We start from the raw sequence: 17,168 nt of genomic DNA on the forward strand, positions 1-17,168 counted from the left end.
ACAAGGCTGTGAAGTCACAGTGGTGAAATGATGGTGAGTAAACAGCGGGCAAAGAGATCACAAACTGTAAACAATGTGCGGTGATGCCGAAAACTCTGCCATTCCCAATGATGGTGTGTCACTTCGGCAAAGTGATTGCAGGCTTATTTGTTGTCAGACCAGGGAAGACTGAAACAAGGTCTCGGTCAGAGGAGTGTCCTCGATGCCTGAATAAAAACTACACAAATGTGACTCCTGGGAATTTGAAATGTGCCTAACCTAAGCCGTCTTACAAGATTTGCATCTTGCATTTTGTTCACTTGCTTGCTTTTGTCAGAACCCCCTGGGTTTTGTTCAGATTTTTGCACATATCGCACGTGAACTTTGCCCTTTCCGTCTCCAGATATCAGTACTTCTATCAGTCGATTGCCCGGGCAAAGTTTGAAGCAAGCCACACGGAAAGAAGCGAGGCATTCTTGGTGCAAGCTTCAGTTGAAGTGAATAGGAGATGGTGCGAATAGGCGCGGGCCACATCGGCCGTTATGAGCACGGACGTTGGGGAATAACAAAAGTTCGAAGGGGCGAAGATCCCAGTGAGGGACTGGCAGCTTGTGTTCATGCACCCAGTACACATGCATGCAAGCAAGGACAAATACACACACACAAACACACACACACACAATGTGACTGCCAGCTCACACTTGCACACAGGCAGCCCCAGACTCCACCCGCACTGGTTCAGTGATTGGCCTACTTAGAGGCAGGGCAGGCCACTGGCAGATTTGAATACAGGGAAACAGAAGGGGAGGGATGGACAGAGGGGAGGGGGAGGAGAGGCGGGGAGATGGAGAGGTCGAGAGAGAGAGAGAGAGAGAGAGAGAGAGAGAGGGGGGCGGTGCACTAGGTCGTCCCTTCTCTCTCTCTCTCTCTCTCTCTCTCTCTCTGCCGGGTCAGGGTGGAAAGGCTTACACAGGCAGGGGAGGAAACATGCCATGAGGTGATGACACAGCCATAGAGACGTGTATCCACATCCTCGCTGACTCCCAACTTTGCTGCTCACCGCCACAGAGGAGAGAGGGAGCCAAAGATAGCCTCCGTCCGCGCCCCCCCCCCGCCACCTCTCTCTATCACTCTTCCTCTCTTTTTCACTTTGTACGTGGATGATGGGATTTTAATCATGTGGAAGGTAAGAAGGGAGGATGAGGAGGGGGGGGGGGGAGGGGGGGATGTTTTTTTTTCCTGTTTCTCCTTCTTTTGCAGTTTACCCTAAAGTCTGCGAGCGTCTCTCCGGGGGATTCCCGTCTGCCTCCACCCTCCATCTCAACTCAGGAATTATTCACAGTGGTTGAAGAGAGGAGCGTTCGAGTTGAGTGCCAGCAGTACAGGAATGATAATGATAGAGCCGTGGCTTTCGGGGGACTCGGCCAATAAGTGTTGTGGAGTCATGTGTGTGATGGTTCGAGGGGGGGGGGGGGGGGGGGGGACTTCTGCAGGAGCAGTTGCTGAATTCACATTTAGACCAGGGGGGTTTTCAGGCTTTTAACAATCTGCTCTGTGTGATGATGAATGAGTCGTCTGATTCTGGCTGGTTTGAATCCGTCATGATTTGAGCCCTGAGCAACTTTTGATCAGCAGAAACTTTGTTCTGCTTTGCTTTGGTCTCTGACTGAAGCTGAATTTAAAGGAGAGATGGATTCAGTGTTAATTATGACATCATTTACCTGAAAAAAAGCACATGCAATTGTGTGTGTGTGTGTGTTTATGTGTTAGTGGGTGGCTATGGCTGTGCTGCGTGTGAAAGTCTGTTTTGTGTGACCCAATTTTCCAAAAGCCACTGTGTTTGTGCGTTTTTTGAGGTCGCTTCAAGCCCAAGACACATGAAGACAGGAGACAGTGCCTTGAGGGATGCTTAAAATGTGTGCGTATGTGTGTGTGTGTGTGTGTCTGTGAGTGTGCAGTTGAGTGCTGGGAGCGAGCGTGAGTGGTTTTAAAGGTCTCGGATGTTTGGTCATTTTTGCACTTAGGAGGACGGACATTTGACAGCCTGAGTTAAACAGCTGGGGGGGGGGGGGGGGGACACATTTTGCCACATGCCACTTTTTTAACAACATTTTCTATGTGTTATAGTTACACATGCTATGCAGCCCTCTACATCTTCTGTCAGTGTCTGGTTTTAACAGCCTTCCAGGAGGTCAGAGGGTAAATCAAATTTCACGGCGTCTCCCGTGGGATCGGGCACGTCCAGGACGCCTCGTTGCATGCTTGTGCAAGTGTGCGTGCGTCTCGTGTGTGCTGAGGCATATGTGTGTGTGTGTGTGTGTGTGTGTGACAGCTGGCTGCCACAGGCTCAGCGCTACACTGCTGATCCCTCTCACCTGCTCCGGGTCACAGGGATGGAGGAAACCCAGGTTCAGCGTTTGATCTGCGAGACAATGGGGAAGTGGAGGGAGGGAGGGAGGGAGGTCACTGTAACTGCACATTACAGTGTGAGTTTAATGAATGAGTGTAACTTTGAATTTAATGGAAGTATCCTTTAGATTGTACTTCTCAAATGCACTTTTTTTTTTATGTAAAGTGTGTATTCATGTATCGTTTTGTGCAGTTGCACACTGGCAGTTTGCATCATCCCGCATTTGTTTTGACATGTGCAGACGAGGAAGTACAAAAAAAGGCTTTGTCTGATTGGCTGTCACGGTGTCGACCGATATAGCAACAATAGTATTGTCGCCTTTTCGTTTCCTGTCCCCCCCCCCCGCAAACACACACGTATGTTTGTCAGGGCCTTGAGCTTGAGAAAAGCATATCCCCCCCCGCCTCTAACCTGAAGATCGACTGTGGGAACCTTGCAGACACGAGGCAGCATTGTCTTTTTTTCTTTTCCTGTGCCGTTTGTGTAGTCTTGGCAGTAGGAGGTAAACAAAAAAGGTGCCCTCTTGATTTTTTAATAAAGAATCAGAGCGGTGGAAGGGCTGATGCTTTTAGATCACGAGGGGACGATTTCAGGAAAAACATTGCTGCCTGTTGCTGATAAGCACCGAACGGGGAGGTGTAACACACGAGACTCTTATCTCTCTCTAATTGGTTAATTTGATCTTCAAAAGCGTCAGCATCCGCCCACTTCAGAGGCTTCAGGGGCAAACTACTAATTGCTGTCTAAACATCCTCCCACAGGGCCGGACCAGATTTTGTTCTCCTTTCCACTAACGTACACCCCTTATTTCCACTCCACTCCGGTTCATTTGGTTCGGCCCGGTGCGTCCTTTTAATCAACCGGCGAGGAAGATGAGAGAGCGACGTTGCCATGGGAACTTCAGAAATGGTGACAATGAGCACAGTGGGCTCGGCGAGACTTGGCAGCGTGTGCAGGCCTGTTGAGAGGATAAGTGGTTCCTCAAACTTTTTTTTTTCTTTCCCTTTTTCTTTTAAAGTTGCCGGAAGCGTCGAGATTACTTTACAGATCTCGAGCGAGGTACGGCCCGAGGGTTTTTTGCATTTGAGCGGTGAACGTAACACCGGCTTCTCGCACAATTTGTTTCATTTGAGTGCGAAAGAGCGACGGTAAGGAGTTTGCTTTGTGCGTCATATTTCATGCACTAGGGCTTTCTCACTTACCACTTGCTGAAATCACATTTTGCTCTGCAGGGGCGTGCGAATAAAAACCGTCAATAAAAGTCACAGAGCTCAAGCTCCTTCCCTTTGAGAACTTGATAAAATATGACCTTTTACAGTTGCGGCGGGTCTCTGAGAGTGCTTCCCCTCGAAGGTGTCAGCCACTGCTTGGTTTGAGTTACTCTCCTGCCTGAGATTGTTAGTCTGAAGAAATGCCGCGGTCATCCGACACGCACCCAGGGCTTTTTGGTTAATCCGCTGCAGGCCGACGGATGTACAGTCGGGGTCACTTCATTTCTGGAGTCTCGCGAAAGCTCGGCAGTAGGTTTCATGCCCTCCCCTCTCGTGTAAACACAGATCACGTGAGGGCCTCACCTTGCCCCCGTAATGTCGCCGTCCCTGCTCCGAAAATGTGCACGATCCCCGTGGAAGTGTAAACACATTCCCGTGCTGTCCATGTGTTAGGCATTATGACACACAGTGTCCTCTGTGATGCCGGGGAAGCGGGGTCATACCAGGCATGTTCGGGTTAAACCGGGGTCACACAGCAAAAGAAGTAGAAACAGGTTTTTCTCGACAGGGTGCACTCGCATAACTTCAAGCCCCACTGCTCTCCTCCCACACCTCCGCTCAACCAGCTCTTTAAAGTGGAAAACATCAGATCACAGATGCCATGATAGTCAAGCGCCTTGGAGGAAAACCGCTCTTTAATGGCCAAGCTCACAATTTTACGGGAAACATTAATGCGATATTTGGAAATCACTGAGGATGGATGGTGGCGTTATCTAAATTTGTGGGGCCGTTGAAAGTGATTAGAGCGCCACATGAACGCTCCATCATCCTAATGATGTGACGCCACCGACTGGGATTAACTGGAGACATTCTGGTGAGGGATGGACCACAAGTGGGATTTCACCAGGAAGCAAAGCCAGAAAAGTGAAGTGCATCATGTTACTTTGAGTGTCTGTTGCAGGACAGTGATCTCAATCAGTCTGGGGAGTCAATCACCCCACAGCAAGCCGTAAGGGACAGTTTGGAAAAGGGGGGAGGATATTTTTTCAGGAAAGGTTTTGAGTTTCTTTCCTTCCACATCCTTACTTTGTATTTTACTCTAAGCTTTCCTTGGCAATATTTTTAATACATCAAAGAATAACTTCAAGTTTGGCCTTGACTCATTAAAAGTATATATATATAAAAATATATCTACAAGTGTATATTTCTACTTATATATTGAACCTTAAATTGACTTCCACATTCTATCTGAAGAGTGGAAAATACTATTTTGATAACCCTAAGGAGGGTTTCCCCCCTTGTTTTGCTCCTGCACCGCTAACCACCTTGACGTCACTGTGTGTTAAGTGTGTTGCACTGTGTGTCAGTGTGTGTGTGTTTGTGTGTGGTGGTGTGACATTCACCCCGTCGCAATATGTCCTCGACGACACCAGGCTTGTTGTTTTTATGCCCTATAAACTCCAGCCCCCTAAACATCACATCTAATTCAAATGCGTCAATGGGCCTGATCTGGGTCACCCAAGCAAGATCCCAGACGGAGCCCACAACACACACACACACACACACACACACACACACACACACACACACAGACAACGACAACCCGCAATCGCAAATGTCACCCTTTATCATTATCACTAATAGCCTCGGCATCCAGGACTACAACCAGCCAATCCTGTTAGGTGTGACTGACCGCTTTCTGAACATGAAAGACTGTGATTGGTCACGGCCAGTGTGGCAGGAAGCGGATTAGGGATCAACATGGCAGGGTGTCTGGAATCAGACAAAGGCAGTATGTGTGTGTGTGTGTGTGTGTGTGTGTGTGTGTGGGTGGGTGAGTGGGTGGGTGAGTGGGTGGGTGTCAGAAAGAGAGTGTGTGTGTGTGTGTGTGTGTCAACAGTTAGTGTTGTTAACTTATTAACGACCCAGAGAGTGCAGCTTTACCCTGGACAGGGTGAGGAGGAGGAAGATGGGGAGGTGGTAGGGAAGAGGAAACAAGAGGAAGAAGAGGAGGAGGAGGATAAGGGAAGGACGTGAAGAGATGAGAAATTTGGAAACCTAAAGCTCCTTGAATTGAATTTAACATCTAAAGCTCTCAGCTTCTTTGTCACTCAGCTCTAGGTTTGGGCATCAGCATCCCCACCCAAGTATCTTGTTCTGTCCTGATTGGACGCACAGCTCCTGCACCTTCACTCCAGCATATTGTGGACTATATGAGATGAATATCCTCCAGCACAAGCACTGCAAGATGTATCATGTGCTTCCTACAAGCAGTGGCCAATACAAATATTTTGCCTGGAAGTGCTGTGATGCTGTCGGGGAAACGTCAGCACTCCTCAAGCATGGCTGCAGCTACACACACTATGAGCCGGGCGGACATATTCTTTCTGTTAAAATCAATGTGAAGGGGGAAATATGTGGCGACCTTGGCACGGAGGGCGCGACCCTGAAAAGACGACGCGAGGTCGAGGGTTAATCTGTCATTGCGCACTATCCGCGAAAAGCAGATTATGTTTTTTTGTGAATGGCAAATCTCATAAGCATCTTTCAGAATTCTGCGACAGATTTGAGTAAAGACGGTTGTCGGGACGTTTTGATGTTGAGGAAACAGGGGAGTTTAAAAAAGTATCTGCACACACACACACACACACACACAGCGGTAGAGAGTGGGGTTCCATAATTCATGAAAAAATGTCAATAATTTATTTCGTTTTTTTTCATGAAAAATGTGAATAATTGAGCGCAGGTTCTTACTCTGCACGTCCCTATTGTGAAAGCCGGAGATGTGTGTGAGCAGGTTTAATCATGTGATCACTAATGATGCCTGATGTAACCGCAAATAGCTGCCAAATTAAAGCGGTAAAAATGTACAAATTTAACTTCGCGAGCTGCCGCGAGGAATTACCTGTGATGTCGGATCTGCTACAGCTGTCGTTATATTTCAGATACGGTTTTGAAGACACATTTTTTTGCACCAATGCCGTTTGTTCTCCGGCAAAACGTGTCGTCACAAAAGGGCCGACAGGCAGACAGTTGTCGTATTTACCCTCGGTTTGCAGTTGCTTTCTTTCAGCGCATGTGAGTTAAGCGAGGAATTGGAACAGCACGATCATCCAGTGAGACACACTCACACACAGAGGATGATGATTACGTGAGCGAGGTCAATCGGGATGACCTACTTCTCGGTTCTGCCCCGTGGACTGCCACAGCCGCTCACATCACCCACACAAATGTGTTTTTTCTCTTTTTTTTTTTTTTTTTTAGCAGTGGAGAGTGGTTGGGGGGGTTAAATAGCTTGTTTTTCCGGCTTTCTAGAATTATTGTTGTGTGACTTCATGTCGTGTCATGTGCTGGGAAGGGAATCTGGAAAGCCAATGCCCCCCCCCCCTTCAGAGAAGCACAACTTTTTCAGCTCAATTTGCGACGCTGAAATATTAATTTCGACGAAAAACGGAAATTAAATAAAAATTCCCCCCTAAGCAAAAATTGGAGGAGGACATTAGAATATGAGACTGAGTAGACCCACAATTATTCACAATTATCCACAGAACAGCAGCATAAAGTGCAGCTCTGTGGATTTTTGCCGCACTCACACTTTATTCCCCCATTTCATAAAAAGTATCTCATGTTATTTTTTTTCGGTGCTCTTGTTGAATGAGTTATAGAAAATGGATGGAAAGAGCTCCCTATGAAAATTTTAACAGCTTAAACTGTGAGTGGGAAAAAAAGGCAACAACCTCCATGGACCCGACGTTGATAAAAGATTTAGAAGTGGAGCGACAGACTAATGGGGGTGTGGGGGGGGGGGGGGGGGGGGGAGTCGCCCATAAAACAAACAGGAAGATAGATAAAAAGTCAGACGGGGAAAATGTCATTCGTTGGTCGTTCTCATGGACTTAGGAGCCATTGCACATCCTTCAAATCCTCAAAAGCGACGTTGGATATTGTGCTGACGCAACTCTTACAAAAAAAAAAACGTTCAGTTGAAAAGGTTATTTTGTTGACATTCACGGATCAGAGACCATCCGGGGAAGTTGTTCTCCCGAAACAAAAAGCACCAGGCATCCGAGAGCCACATCAGGGCAATGGCATTTGTAACCATCAAAATAGAGATGCAGCATTTGACCCCCTGCTTCAGTCCGAGGCAGAGAAATAAGAACTGCCAGGGATAGAAAGAGAGGTAGGGGATGCGCACACACCTGAATATATTGCTGCCGTGTGTTGGAAATGTCACAGGGACTCCATGATGCAAAGTTGAGAGGGTTACAAGCTGTCAGACGGACTTGTTGCTTTATTTTCTGCTTATAATAATGGTTGTTAACATAACTGAGGCGCAATATTTGATAACACGTATTTTAAATAACAATAAATAAAAGTCAACCGAATATATGGACCTTCAATTAGGAAAATAAACACTATCTCCTGATGCAAATCTTATCTGCTTTGTTTATTTCCGTAAAATAAATTAGTTAATATCGGAATACAAGCGGGTACCATTGCAAACGCTTATATCGGACGATTTTATTGGTCGGCAGATAAAAAGGTGGGGCTTAGACCATCATGTATTTCTTCTAAATCACTTTTTTTTATAGATTTCTGTGAAGTGTTCTTGCACTTGATGCACGTGTACTCTGTATTCTTGTCAATCCAAGTTTCATACACATGGCAGCATTTCTTTTTGTTGCTACTGGCCGCGACTTAGAATGATTGAAATTTCTTTCTGCTTCCCGAACTGCTCTATCGCTATTGTAATCAAAGCAGCCAAACCTGGAAACAATCTGGACGTGTTCCAGAGATGCTGTTGCATTCCCACAGGGATTCTGTGGATTCCCCTTTGGATCTGATAACTCCAGCAAGGATAAGAACCCAATGGGTGTGGTCCATCTCCTTCAACCTATCTCCAAAAACAAGCTGCCCCTTCAAATTAGCATCCGGGATGAACAGTTCAAACTGCCATCCCTGTTCACCACGGTTGCCTCCTATCCGATTGGCAGCCTTCCAGGGTGGACATTCCAAAGGACCATTCAGTTTTCTGGATTATTTAACATCCGTATTTCTCCACATGCTCCCTGCTGCGGGGCGGGGCCTGTGGCCGGCAGCCGGCATTACAGGCCTCTTATTCAGAAAACTCATCCTCTTCTCCTCTTCCCAACCTCTCTCTCTTCAAAAAAGGGTTACAGTAAACAATGGCTGCAGGAATCTGTTTTTATGATTTAACTTTATGGTTAAAAAAACAAGAAGCATAACCTTTTGCTCACATGCAGGAGTTGCATGGAAATGAGAGGAGGAAGAACCCAGTGCAGGATTCCTCCACTCGTCACTCAGCGTTGTGTTGCCCCCCACTGAGGAATAGCGGTACTGACGCATGCAGGAGACGAGCCTCTCGCACACGGTGGCAGCTCCGACAGCCATGATGCTCAGCGACGGTGGGAAAATAAACAACTCTGCTTGGATTTTTATCAATTCCCCCCCCCCCCCCCCCCCCCCCCCCGAGCTTCCTCCCCCAGTCTGCAGCGGTCCCTCTCTTCTAACCCCCCCTCCCCCTCAGAGACACTTCCCTCTGTCACCTACAGTGTGCTGGGAGGCATTTCACCCAGTCTCACCTGCCATTCTGGATTTGTGGGACCATGTGGATTTAGTGTCTGTGTGGGGTGTCCTCTCCTGGATGTGGTGGAGTTATTCTCTTTATTGTTTAGGGGGCTGTCAGGTTTTCCCCCCTCCCTCTCCCGTCAGGCAGGAACCTGTCACAGCTCCGTCCCCGTCAAAACTCCCCCAGCATCGTCAGCAACTTTGTCTTTCTCTTCTTTCTCAGCTCAGGTAAAATGCTGTCGGCTGCTCATGGACTGCAGAGGAAAACAAGGTTGTACATTAAAGCAGCACTGTGTGGCTTTTACGGAGCAACAGCGCACTCTGCAGCCGCATGTAATTAATTATGTTGCGCTCGGAGTGATTCATTGGTTTTTCTTGTGGAGAAGAACACAAGGCCCTGAAACTGAATGGTGGATAGTACCCATGATTCCAGGCTTCTTGGGCCCGGACTAACCCCTGCTGTAGCAAATCCACCATCCTCTGATTCAAATTCTTCATATTTTAAGATTTTTCCACGCTTAATACCGGAGACAAATGCTGGTGTTTGATGACTTTTGAGTCTTTCCTACCGAACTACATTTCAGCATTACTCCTGAACTTGATTCCTGTTATTGAAGCTGCGTCATTTACACAATAGAGCAAGAGCAGACGTTCAGGGTGAAGAGGGCCGATGAAGCTGCTATTCTCAAGGTTAAAAAGTCACATACATAGTGTTGCTTTAAAAGTTTATACTTCATGTTGGGCCACACAAATCTAAAGCTTAAGTCCTAATGCCGGAAAGAAACACTGCAAGTTATCTTTAAGTTTTTGTGTTGTGCAAAAGGATTGTTCTGCCACTACTCCAATTTTAACAATAGAATCATAATTTGACAAAACTGATCTGTGCACCTTTTTAAATGACTTTAGCTTTGATTATTGATCTTTTCGGCTTTAAACACTGTGTCGGTGGTTCCCCTGCGTCTCTATATCATCATTATCTGACATGTTGACCCATGCAAAACAAGCATTTGCCTTGAGGTTACGGCGCATGCAGTCAAATATTTGTGGATTAAAGGATCATTTATAGACATATGAAGGATTATGATGCCAACACACAGACACACACATATGGAAATCTCCTTACTCTCTGGTCTTTCCCTCTTTTGCAAAAGCTTTTGAAACGTGATGGTTTCACTGTGGAGCTGCTATCGTTGCTCGTCCTGACCAGCGGGCCAAAAGTAACATGACATCCCGTTCCCCCGACACCCCTCCCAGGCTTTACTGGAACTGTCAACAAGCTTCGGTCTTCACCGGCTAAACATCTCTGGAAATACAAGCACCTGAGGGAGGCTCTGTGGTGATGACTATGTCTCTGGGAATGCAGGGGACTCACAAGTGTGAATGTGTGTGTGTGTGTGTCTCTCTAAAGATTTGTTTACAGCCACTCTTTAACACACCCATGTGATTAATTTGAAGCCGCTGAATCACCTCCATCTCATTTCGGTATTTATCCTCTCTCTTTCTCTCTCTCCAGTTTCTCCTCATGTGTGTTTCATTTCCCTCTCTGATATTGAAATAAGAGATACTATTTAACTCGCATCATTTTTATTTAGGTCATCAAAAACTCCTCTGCGCTTGCAAATCAATGTTATCTGCCTCCAAATATCACAGGCGATACACAAGGTGCCCGGGCTGCAGGGAGCTCAGGCGGGGCACAGTTTATCTGCAGCCGTTTTCTTATTTTGAATCCAGCGATGAAAGGAAGCCATGCATAAAGACGGTTGGAGAAGGAGTGGGAGGGGTTTTCTGTTTAGCGATGCACTCCGATGCAGCCGAGGCCTCAAAGCTCAGTAAACAGTGACATCTGCTGAAAACACTGCTGCCTCGGATAGAAGCATTTCTTTTTCCTCTTTGCCATTTTCTGAAACTGAATTAATTGGAGGATTATCTGTAGTTTTGATTTCCATGTCTGGCTGATAATGTTCAAATAGCTCAAGAGAGAAAAAACTGTACTTTCTTTGTTGCTTTGCCATCAATTCGCGCAAATTCCCCAAAACTTGATTTGTGTGTTGTGTTATCTTGAACAGCTTTGTGCTCGTCTTATCTGCATTTTTCTCTTTGCTTACCCGTTTACTTCATCTTAAACTGATTGTATTTCCTTAAAGCCTTTGTTTGGGTTTCATCTAATCTTCAAAGAAAGAAATCAAAATTCACTGAGTGTGAGAGATTAAAAGTGAACTTTTGAACAAACTTTGCTCTAGGATATTTATTTGAGTATAATAACAATCTTTTTTTTTTTTTTTAGAAGCTGCTAAATATAGTATGCCGATACAAGCAGACAAAAGTCAGGGGGCTATTTGTAAAAAGCCGAACATAATTTAAACTTAATCCACCACTCCACGCAGGTGACTGCCCCGCTTTAACTCAGCGACACGCTAACAGCACACGGGGTCAGATGGAAACCAAGAGTCAGAAGCAGTTAATGGACACGTGCACCTTCCACCCGACTGAGTACAGCTGTGGCTGCAGCTGTCCACGGCACGCGAGCGCTCGGGGGATTAAACCAAAAGTCTCAGTTGTGTTCAAACGACGGCAATTTCATCCATCATGACACAGCTGCAGTGCTGCCTTATTCTGATTATGTTGTAAACACTGAATGACTAGGCAGACGGACTGATGATGATGATGATGATGATGATGTTGCCTTCATACTTTGTGGATCATGAACATTAATATCAGGGTTTGGCCCCTATGCATTGTGTGGGACAATGACGTCTACCGATTTATTATTTCATCATTTCACGGAAGATCTGCATCAATGTTGTCGTCTTCATCCTGCTGTTTTATTTTGACAAGGCCAATAAAAAGAGTTACCTCTGTGTGTCACATTCAGCTTTGTGTGCAGACAATTTAAGTACCACATGCATGTCGGGACAGTATCTAGTCACTTGTTGTTTTTAAAGGTCTTAATGTCTTGTGATAAATCGTGCTGAGCTTCAGGTAATCTGTTTGACTCGTCTTTGAAAATATCACTTTCTCCCATTTTTCAGTTTTCATGCAGACGTAGAAAATCCAGCACTTAACACTGCAAGTCCACCCAGTGGCCTGCTCCATTAAGATATAAGCCCTCCCAAGAAAGCAGTGAGAAGTAAGCCGTTTCACACCATTTAATCACAAATCCCCTCTGCTTTCTTCCCCCCCTCTCTTTCTCCTCTTTTCCTCTCTTCTATCCCTCTGTGTCGGGCCTGCAGACGGCTGAGCGGCCCTTCTGGATTTCGCTGACGCTGCGTCCGGTCCCGCCTGGCCTCCTGTGAGCAGGATGGACACTCTGGAGTCAGAGCTGACCTGTCCAATCTGCTTGGAGCTTTTTGAAGACCCACTTCTGCTCCCCTGCGCCCACAGCCTCTGCTTCGGCTGCGCCCATCGCATCCTCGTCTCCCACTGCGCCACCAACGAATCCGTTCAGAGCATCGGCGCCTTCCAGTGCCCTACCTGCAGATATGTTATTTCTCTGAGTCCTGAGCGTGGATTGGAAGGCCTCAAGAGAAACGTCACCCTGCAGAACATTATCGATCGAGTTCAGCGGGCCTCATCCTCAGCCGGGCTGCCTCTGCCGCTGCCACTGCCCGCGCCCCTCAGCGGGCCCAACTCTCCCAGCGAGGAGGGAAGCAACCGGTTGGCACTGGTCCCAGTCAGCGCCGCCATGTCCAGCCCGGGCACCCCTCCCGAGCCGGTCCAGTGTCAGTTCTGCGAGCAGGACCCCCCGCAGGACGCCGTGAAGACGTGCGTGACGTGTGAGGTGTCGTACTGCGAGGAATGCCTCCGGGCGACGCACCCCAACAAGAAGCCGTTCACGGGCCACCGGCTCATCGAGCCAATGCCGGACTCCCACCTCAGAGGGCTCCAGTGTCTGGAGCACGACGAGGAGAAGGTGAACATGTACTGTGTCACCGACGACCAGCTCATCTGCTCGCTGTGCAAGCTGGTCGGGCGGCACCGGGACCACCAGGTGGCAGCACTCAGTGACCGCTACGAAAAACTCAAGGTGAGCGCGGCAGTCCTGTTTTATTATTTCCTCATTTGGCCTTGGAATCTGTAAACACACTTCCTCCTATTAACACCGAGACGGATTCAGTGTGAGGCCAGATAAGGTGTCCGGGACTCAACCCAATCTTTATCTTACACGCGCCGAATAATGAATTTTAAACTTTAATTTTGTTCCGCTCTGCAGTGTGTGATAGTTCCCCTATTATCCCCACCCAGGTATCTCACTCAATTATCAAGCGAGATTTGTATCATCTCACGCCGACTTATTATCTCTCCTGAATAATTAAGCAATTAGCCTAATCACTCCGCCATGCCCGTGTGCCGGGAGGGTATTCGGAGGAGGCATGTGCTCACGGTGAATATGGGGAGTGTCATTAGTGACGAGGCATGGCGTCTTCAATGAGGTTGAAGGTTAACGAGAGGCAATTGCCTGCCGGGTGGAGGTGGGCTTAATTGAGCGTGGCTATGAGAATATGCTGGTAATGGCTTTAGAGGCAGTAAAGTGTGTGCGTGTGTGTGTGTGTGTGTATGTGTGTGTGTGTGTTACCCTAGAGCGTGAGGGGATGAAAATAATACCTGAAATGTCCACAGGATGCTGCTAACTATCTAATAATCAGCCCTTTTTCACAACCACTCTAACTTATATGTCTTACATTAAAGTTGAGGAAAGAAACACAGTGTGTATTTAACAAACATTCTAAAAATAACACTTTGATCTTGATAGTAAAAAAATGTAAAATATTACATTTTAAATTGCCTTTTTTTAAACATTTTTTAAAAGATATACTAATACCAATAACTTCTTCATATTTATTCCCTGTAGATATTATTCATATTCAATTCATATGTTTACACTGCAAATTTACGATCATCAATGTCAATTTTTATTGTGGGACTAATAAAGTATTATCTTATCTTATCATAAACAGTTTCAGTCAGAGGGTTAAACCCATTGACAAGTAAATTGACCGAAATGTTCCAATGTTTGAAATAATTTGAACAGTGAGAGAAATTGAATATTCAATTTATTTGATTATCAATTCATTGTTTCAACAATTTTCAGGCAAAAAATAAGGTACTTGTCTTATTTTATTCTAGCTTCTGAATAGTGTGGACTTTCTGCTATACTCCCTGTAAATGGAAAATATCTTTTGGACTGTCGGTTGCACATAAAAATATTTGTCCAGCTAATTTGTTTAGGTGCAACTCGACCGTTTGGTCAAGGAAATATGAAATGTGCTGATTGTCTCACACGTGAGTTTCACGTTACAGATATTCTCACAGAGCGTGATGTGTTGTTTACGCATGTGTTGTTTACTCGCTAAATGAAATGCCACGGCGCTATCCCGATGAGAAACAAATGCTCGTCACACGTGTTCAAGTGTGAAAGAGTTAGTGATACGTCCTCAGAGAAGGAGTGATACAATGGAAGAAACGGAATCAGACGTACGGATACGGAAAGTCCAAAAAAAAAAAAAAAGGTCCTGATTCTGTTGTTACTAGAACATAATTGCTGTGTGTTACGTGGAGCCAGCAGCTGTATCATATTCTACCACAGTAATTATTGGTTTTGTTTTACATTCAACTGAGCCAAAATGTGTGATTAAAACCCTCATTTTCCACTGTTTTCTTTCTTTCTCCAAAGAATTAGAAAAAGACATCTTCTCACACATGGGTCATTATCCCCCTGGGGGTCATCTCAAATCTAGATCTAGACACTAATGCACTGTCCCGTCAATTGCTACATGCCCTCTGCTGGTTGGTTTATTTCCTCCGGCTTTAGATTGATGGGTCTCGACGTCCTTCCTCTTCCCAGCTGCTTCGTGTCTTTAAACCGCCTCACCGTGCCTGTTTCAGCACATTTAAGCAGAGATGAATAATTGGCAAGGAAAGTTACAGGTCGGCGCATCGTCTAATTATCACGTCTCTGTTTCTAATTATCGAGCTTATCTCCTGAACCTCCCTCTCCCTCCATTCATCCGCAGAGACTATCGCAGGATAGGGCGGGTCAGCATTTATCATACAGGCTAATTATAGAGCTAACTAAGCAGGAACAGATTTACACCTTGTGTGTCATCACATATATTACATGTGTCTGCATACAAAATGTGAGACGCTCTTTCACTGCACATGCTAGATATCCTTGTATGTGCATTACTCATGCAGCACATGTGTCCCCCCCCCCCCAAGAAACCTCCTTGAGGGTAGCATGAGAGGCTGAACATGTGAAGCCCAGGTGATGCTAGCGTGTGCTTTCCACTCGTTAAACTCCAGTCTGTAGGTTTGAATTGAAATCGGGCGCCTGAGGATTTTGTGCACACGCAGCTGAACATAAAGAAGCCGGAAGGAAATATGTGATTATTCTGCAATATTGAAAAAAGTTAGAGATGCAAAGAAAATATCACCTTTCTTCCCCTCTGGCAACTTTGGTATTCTTTGAACCTTGACTGACTCACACTACAGGAAAATGTCAAAATTCACAGCAAGCTATCAGGCGTGTTGATATTGTTCTCTTCGTATGTGATAAAAAAAAAACCTGAAAAACTCAATGTCTTCAGGGTCAAAAGATGCTCGGGGGAAAAAACAGAAACCAGAATGAATGAACCATGTGCTGCTCTTTGACCTAAGTCACAATACTCTGAGGGTATTTAGAGCAGATGGGTAAACAAAGCTCATATGACTGCTTCATTAACCTTTCTACCACACACATACACACACACATGCATGTGCTCTATCCATACACTAATCTGAAGAAAGAAACTGCGGGTTCATACCCCACTAGCCCCGGTGACCCTCACAGCCCCACAGTACAGCACTACACAGGAAAGGAACATATGCAGCATGTGACTTTATGATATTTAAAAAGGAAATGTCAAGACTACATACGGCGCTCTTTAAAGATTTGGCACGGTAATCTCAGCCAGCATTTGTTTTCGGATATAAAGCTGACTTTAAATTAAACATCTATAAGATTTCACTTCACTCCACTAAATTATTACCAGTTTTCTATTCGCTCTTTTCTGTACCTTCAGTTACAGGGAAGCTTTAGCAGTTCTCTGCCCCGGGCTGAATTCTGTTTCTGAGTTAGCCGAGTTCTGTACACGTCAGTTCGCTCAATTTTAATTCATTTCAGGAAATACACATTTTCCTTTTCTTTTTTTTTAGTCAGCTTCGTGCCACACATTGATTAAACGCACGCAGTAAAAACACACGCTGCAAACAACTCTTGACAACAGTCATGTTTAATTATGATTATGCAACACAAGCCCCGTGTTCACAATGAATGTAGTTTTATAGCCGTTGGACAAAGAACAAATGTGTCCGTTTTAATTGAAATAATCCACCAGTTTAAACGATTGTACAAAATGTCACTTTTTTTTCTGAATTAAGATCTTAAATGGAGGATTTTGTGACATTTTTTGACTTGTTATTTAAACAGGGAAGGAGACAAATTGAGGTCGCGATCTGAGCTAATTACCACGGGAAAGAACCCCACTGCCATGCAATATTCATGCACAACAACACATTATCATTTTTTATTCATGGGGACAGAAAACTTTACGGGAACTTAACAGAGGAGGAGCTGCTAAAGGCACGGAAGCCTCAGTGTCAGGTCAAACTAGGCGTTGAATTTGAAATACTTAACATATTACTAAGATTTGATGGTTGACAGTCTATTGGTCATATTTTCCACATCATTTCATACATCTCACTTGTTTGGCTTTGCGCTGCTAGCATTGGAGATATCCCCACTTGGCCCAGGAGGGAGAAAAAAAACGGAAAAGAAGAAGAATATGAGATGATTAGAATAGTTTTCTTTATTTTTCAGTGGCAGTGGTGGTGAGTCTGATAAGAGCCATGGAGGTTATTGTGAGAACGCCCATCCTTTTTCAGAAATAAAGTTACCCCCCCGTCACAGGAAATTGACGGCGAGGGCGGCTGGAAATGGCTTT

The 17,168-nt window shown here is 45.6% G+C and overlaps 1 protein-coding gene across 1 annotated transcript in view; it reads left to right on the plus strand.

The window, feature by feature from the left end:
- Positions 1 to 987: 987 nt before the first annotated feature.
- The window catches only part of LOC133933836 (E3 ubiquitin-protein ligase Midline-1-like), a 35,361-nt gene continuing 19,180 nt past the window's right edge, over positions 988 to 17,168 (plus strand). Inside the window, exons 1-2 of the mRNA XM_062381075.1 lie at positions 988 to 1,165; positions 12,420 to 13,213. Of these exons, the coding sequence (XP_062237059.1) occupies positions 12,488 to 13,213 (726 nt within the window). The 5' untranslated portion in view covers positions 988 to 1,165; positions 12,420 to 12,487. The remainder of the gene's footprint in view (positions 1,166 to 12,419; positions 13,214 to 17,168) is intronic.

This window comes from Platichthys flesus, chromosome 22 (genome assembly GCF_949316205.1).
Source record: "Platichthys flesus chromosome 22, fPlaFle2.1, whole genome shotgun sequence".
Taxonomy (NCBI): domain Eukaryota; kingdom Metazoa; phylum Chordata; class Actinopteri; order Pleuronectiformes; family Pleuronectidae; genus Platichthys; species Platichthys flesus.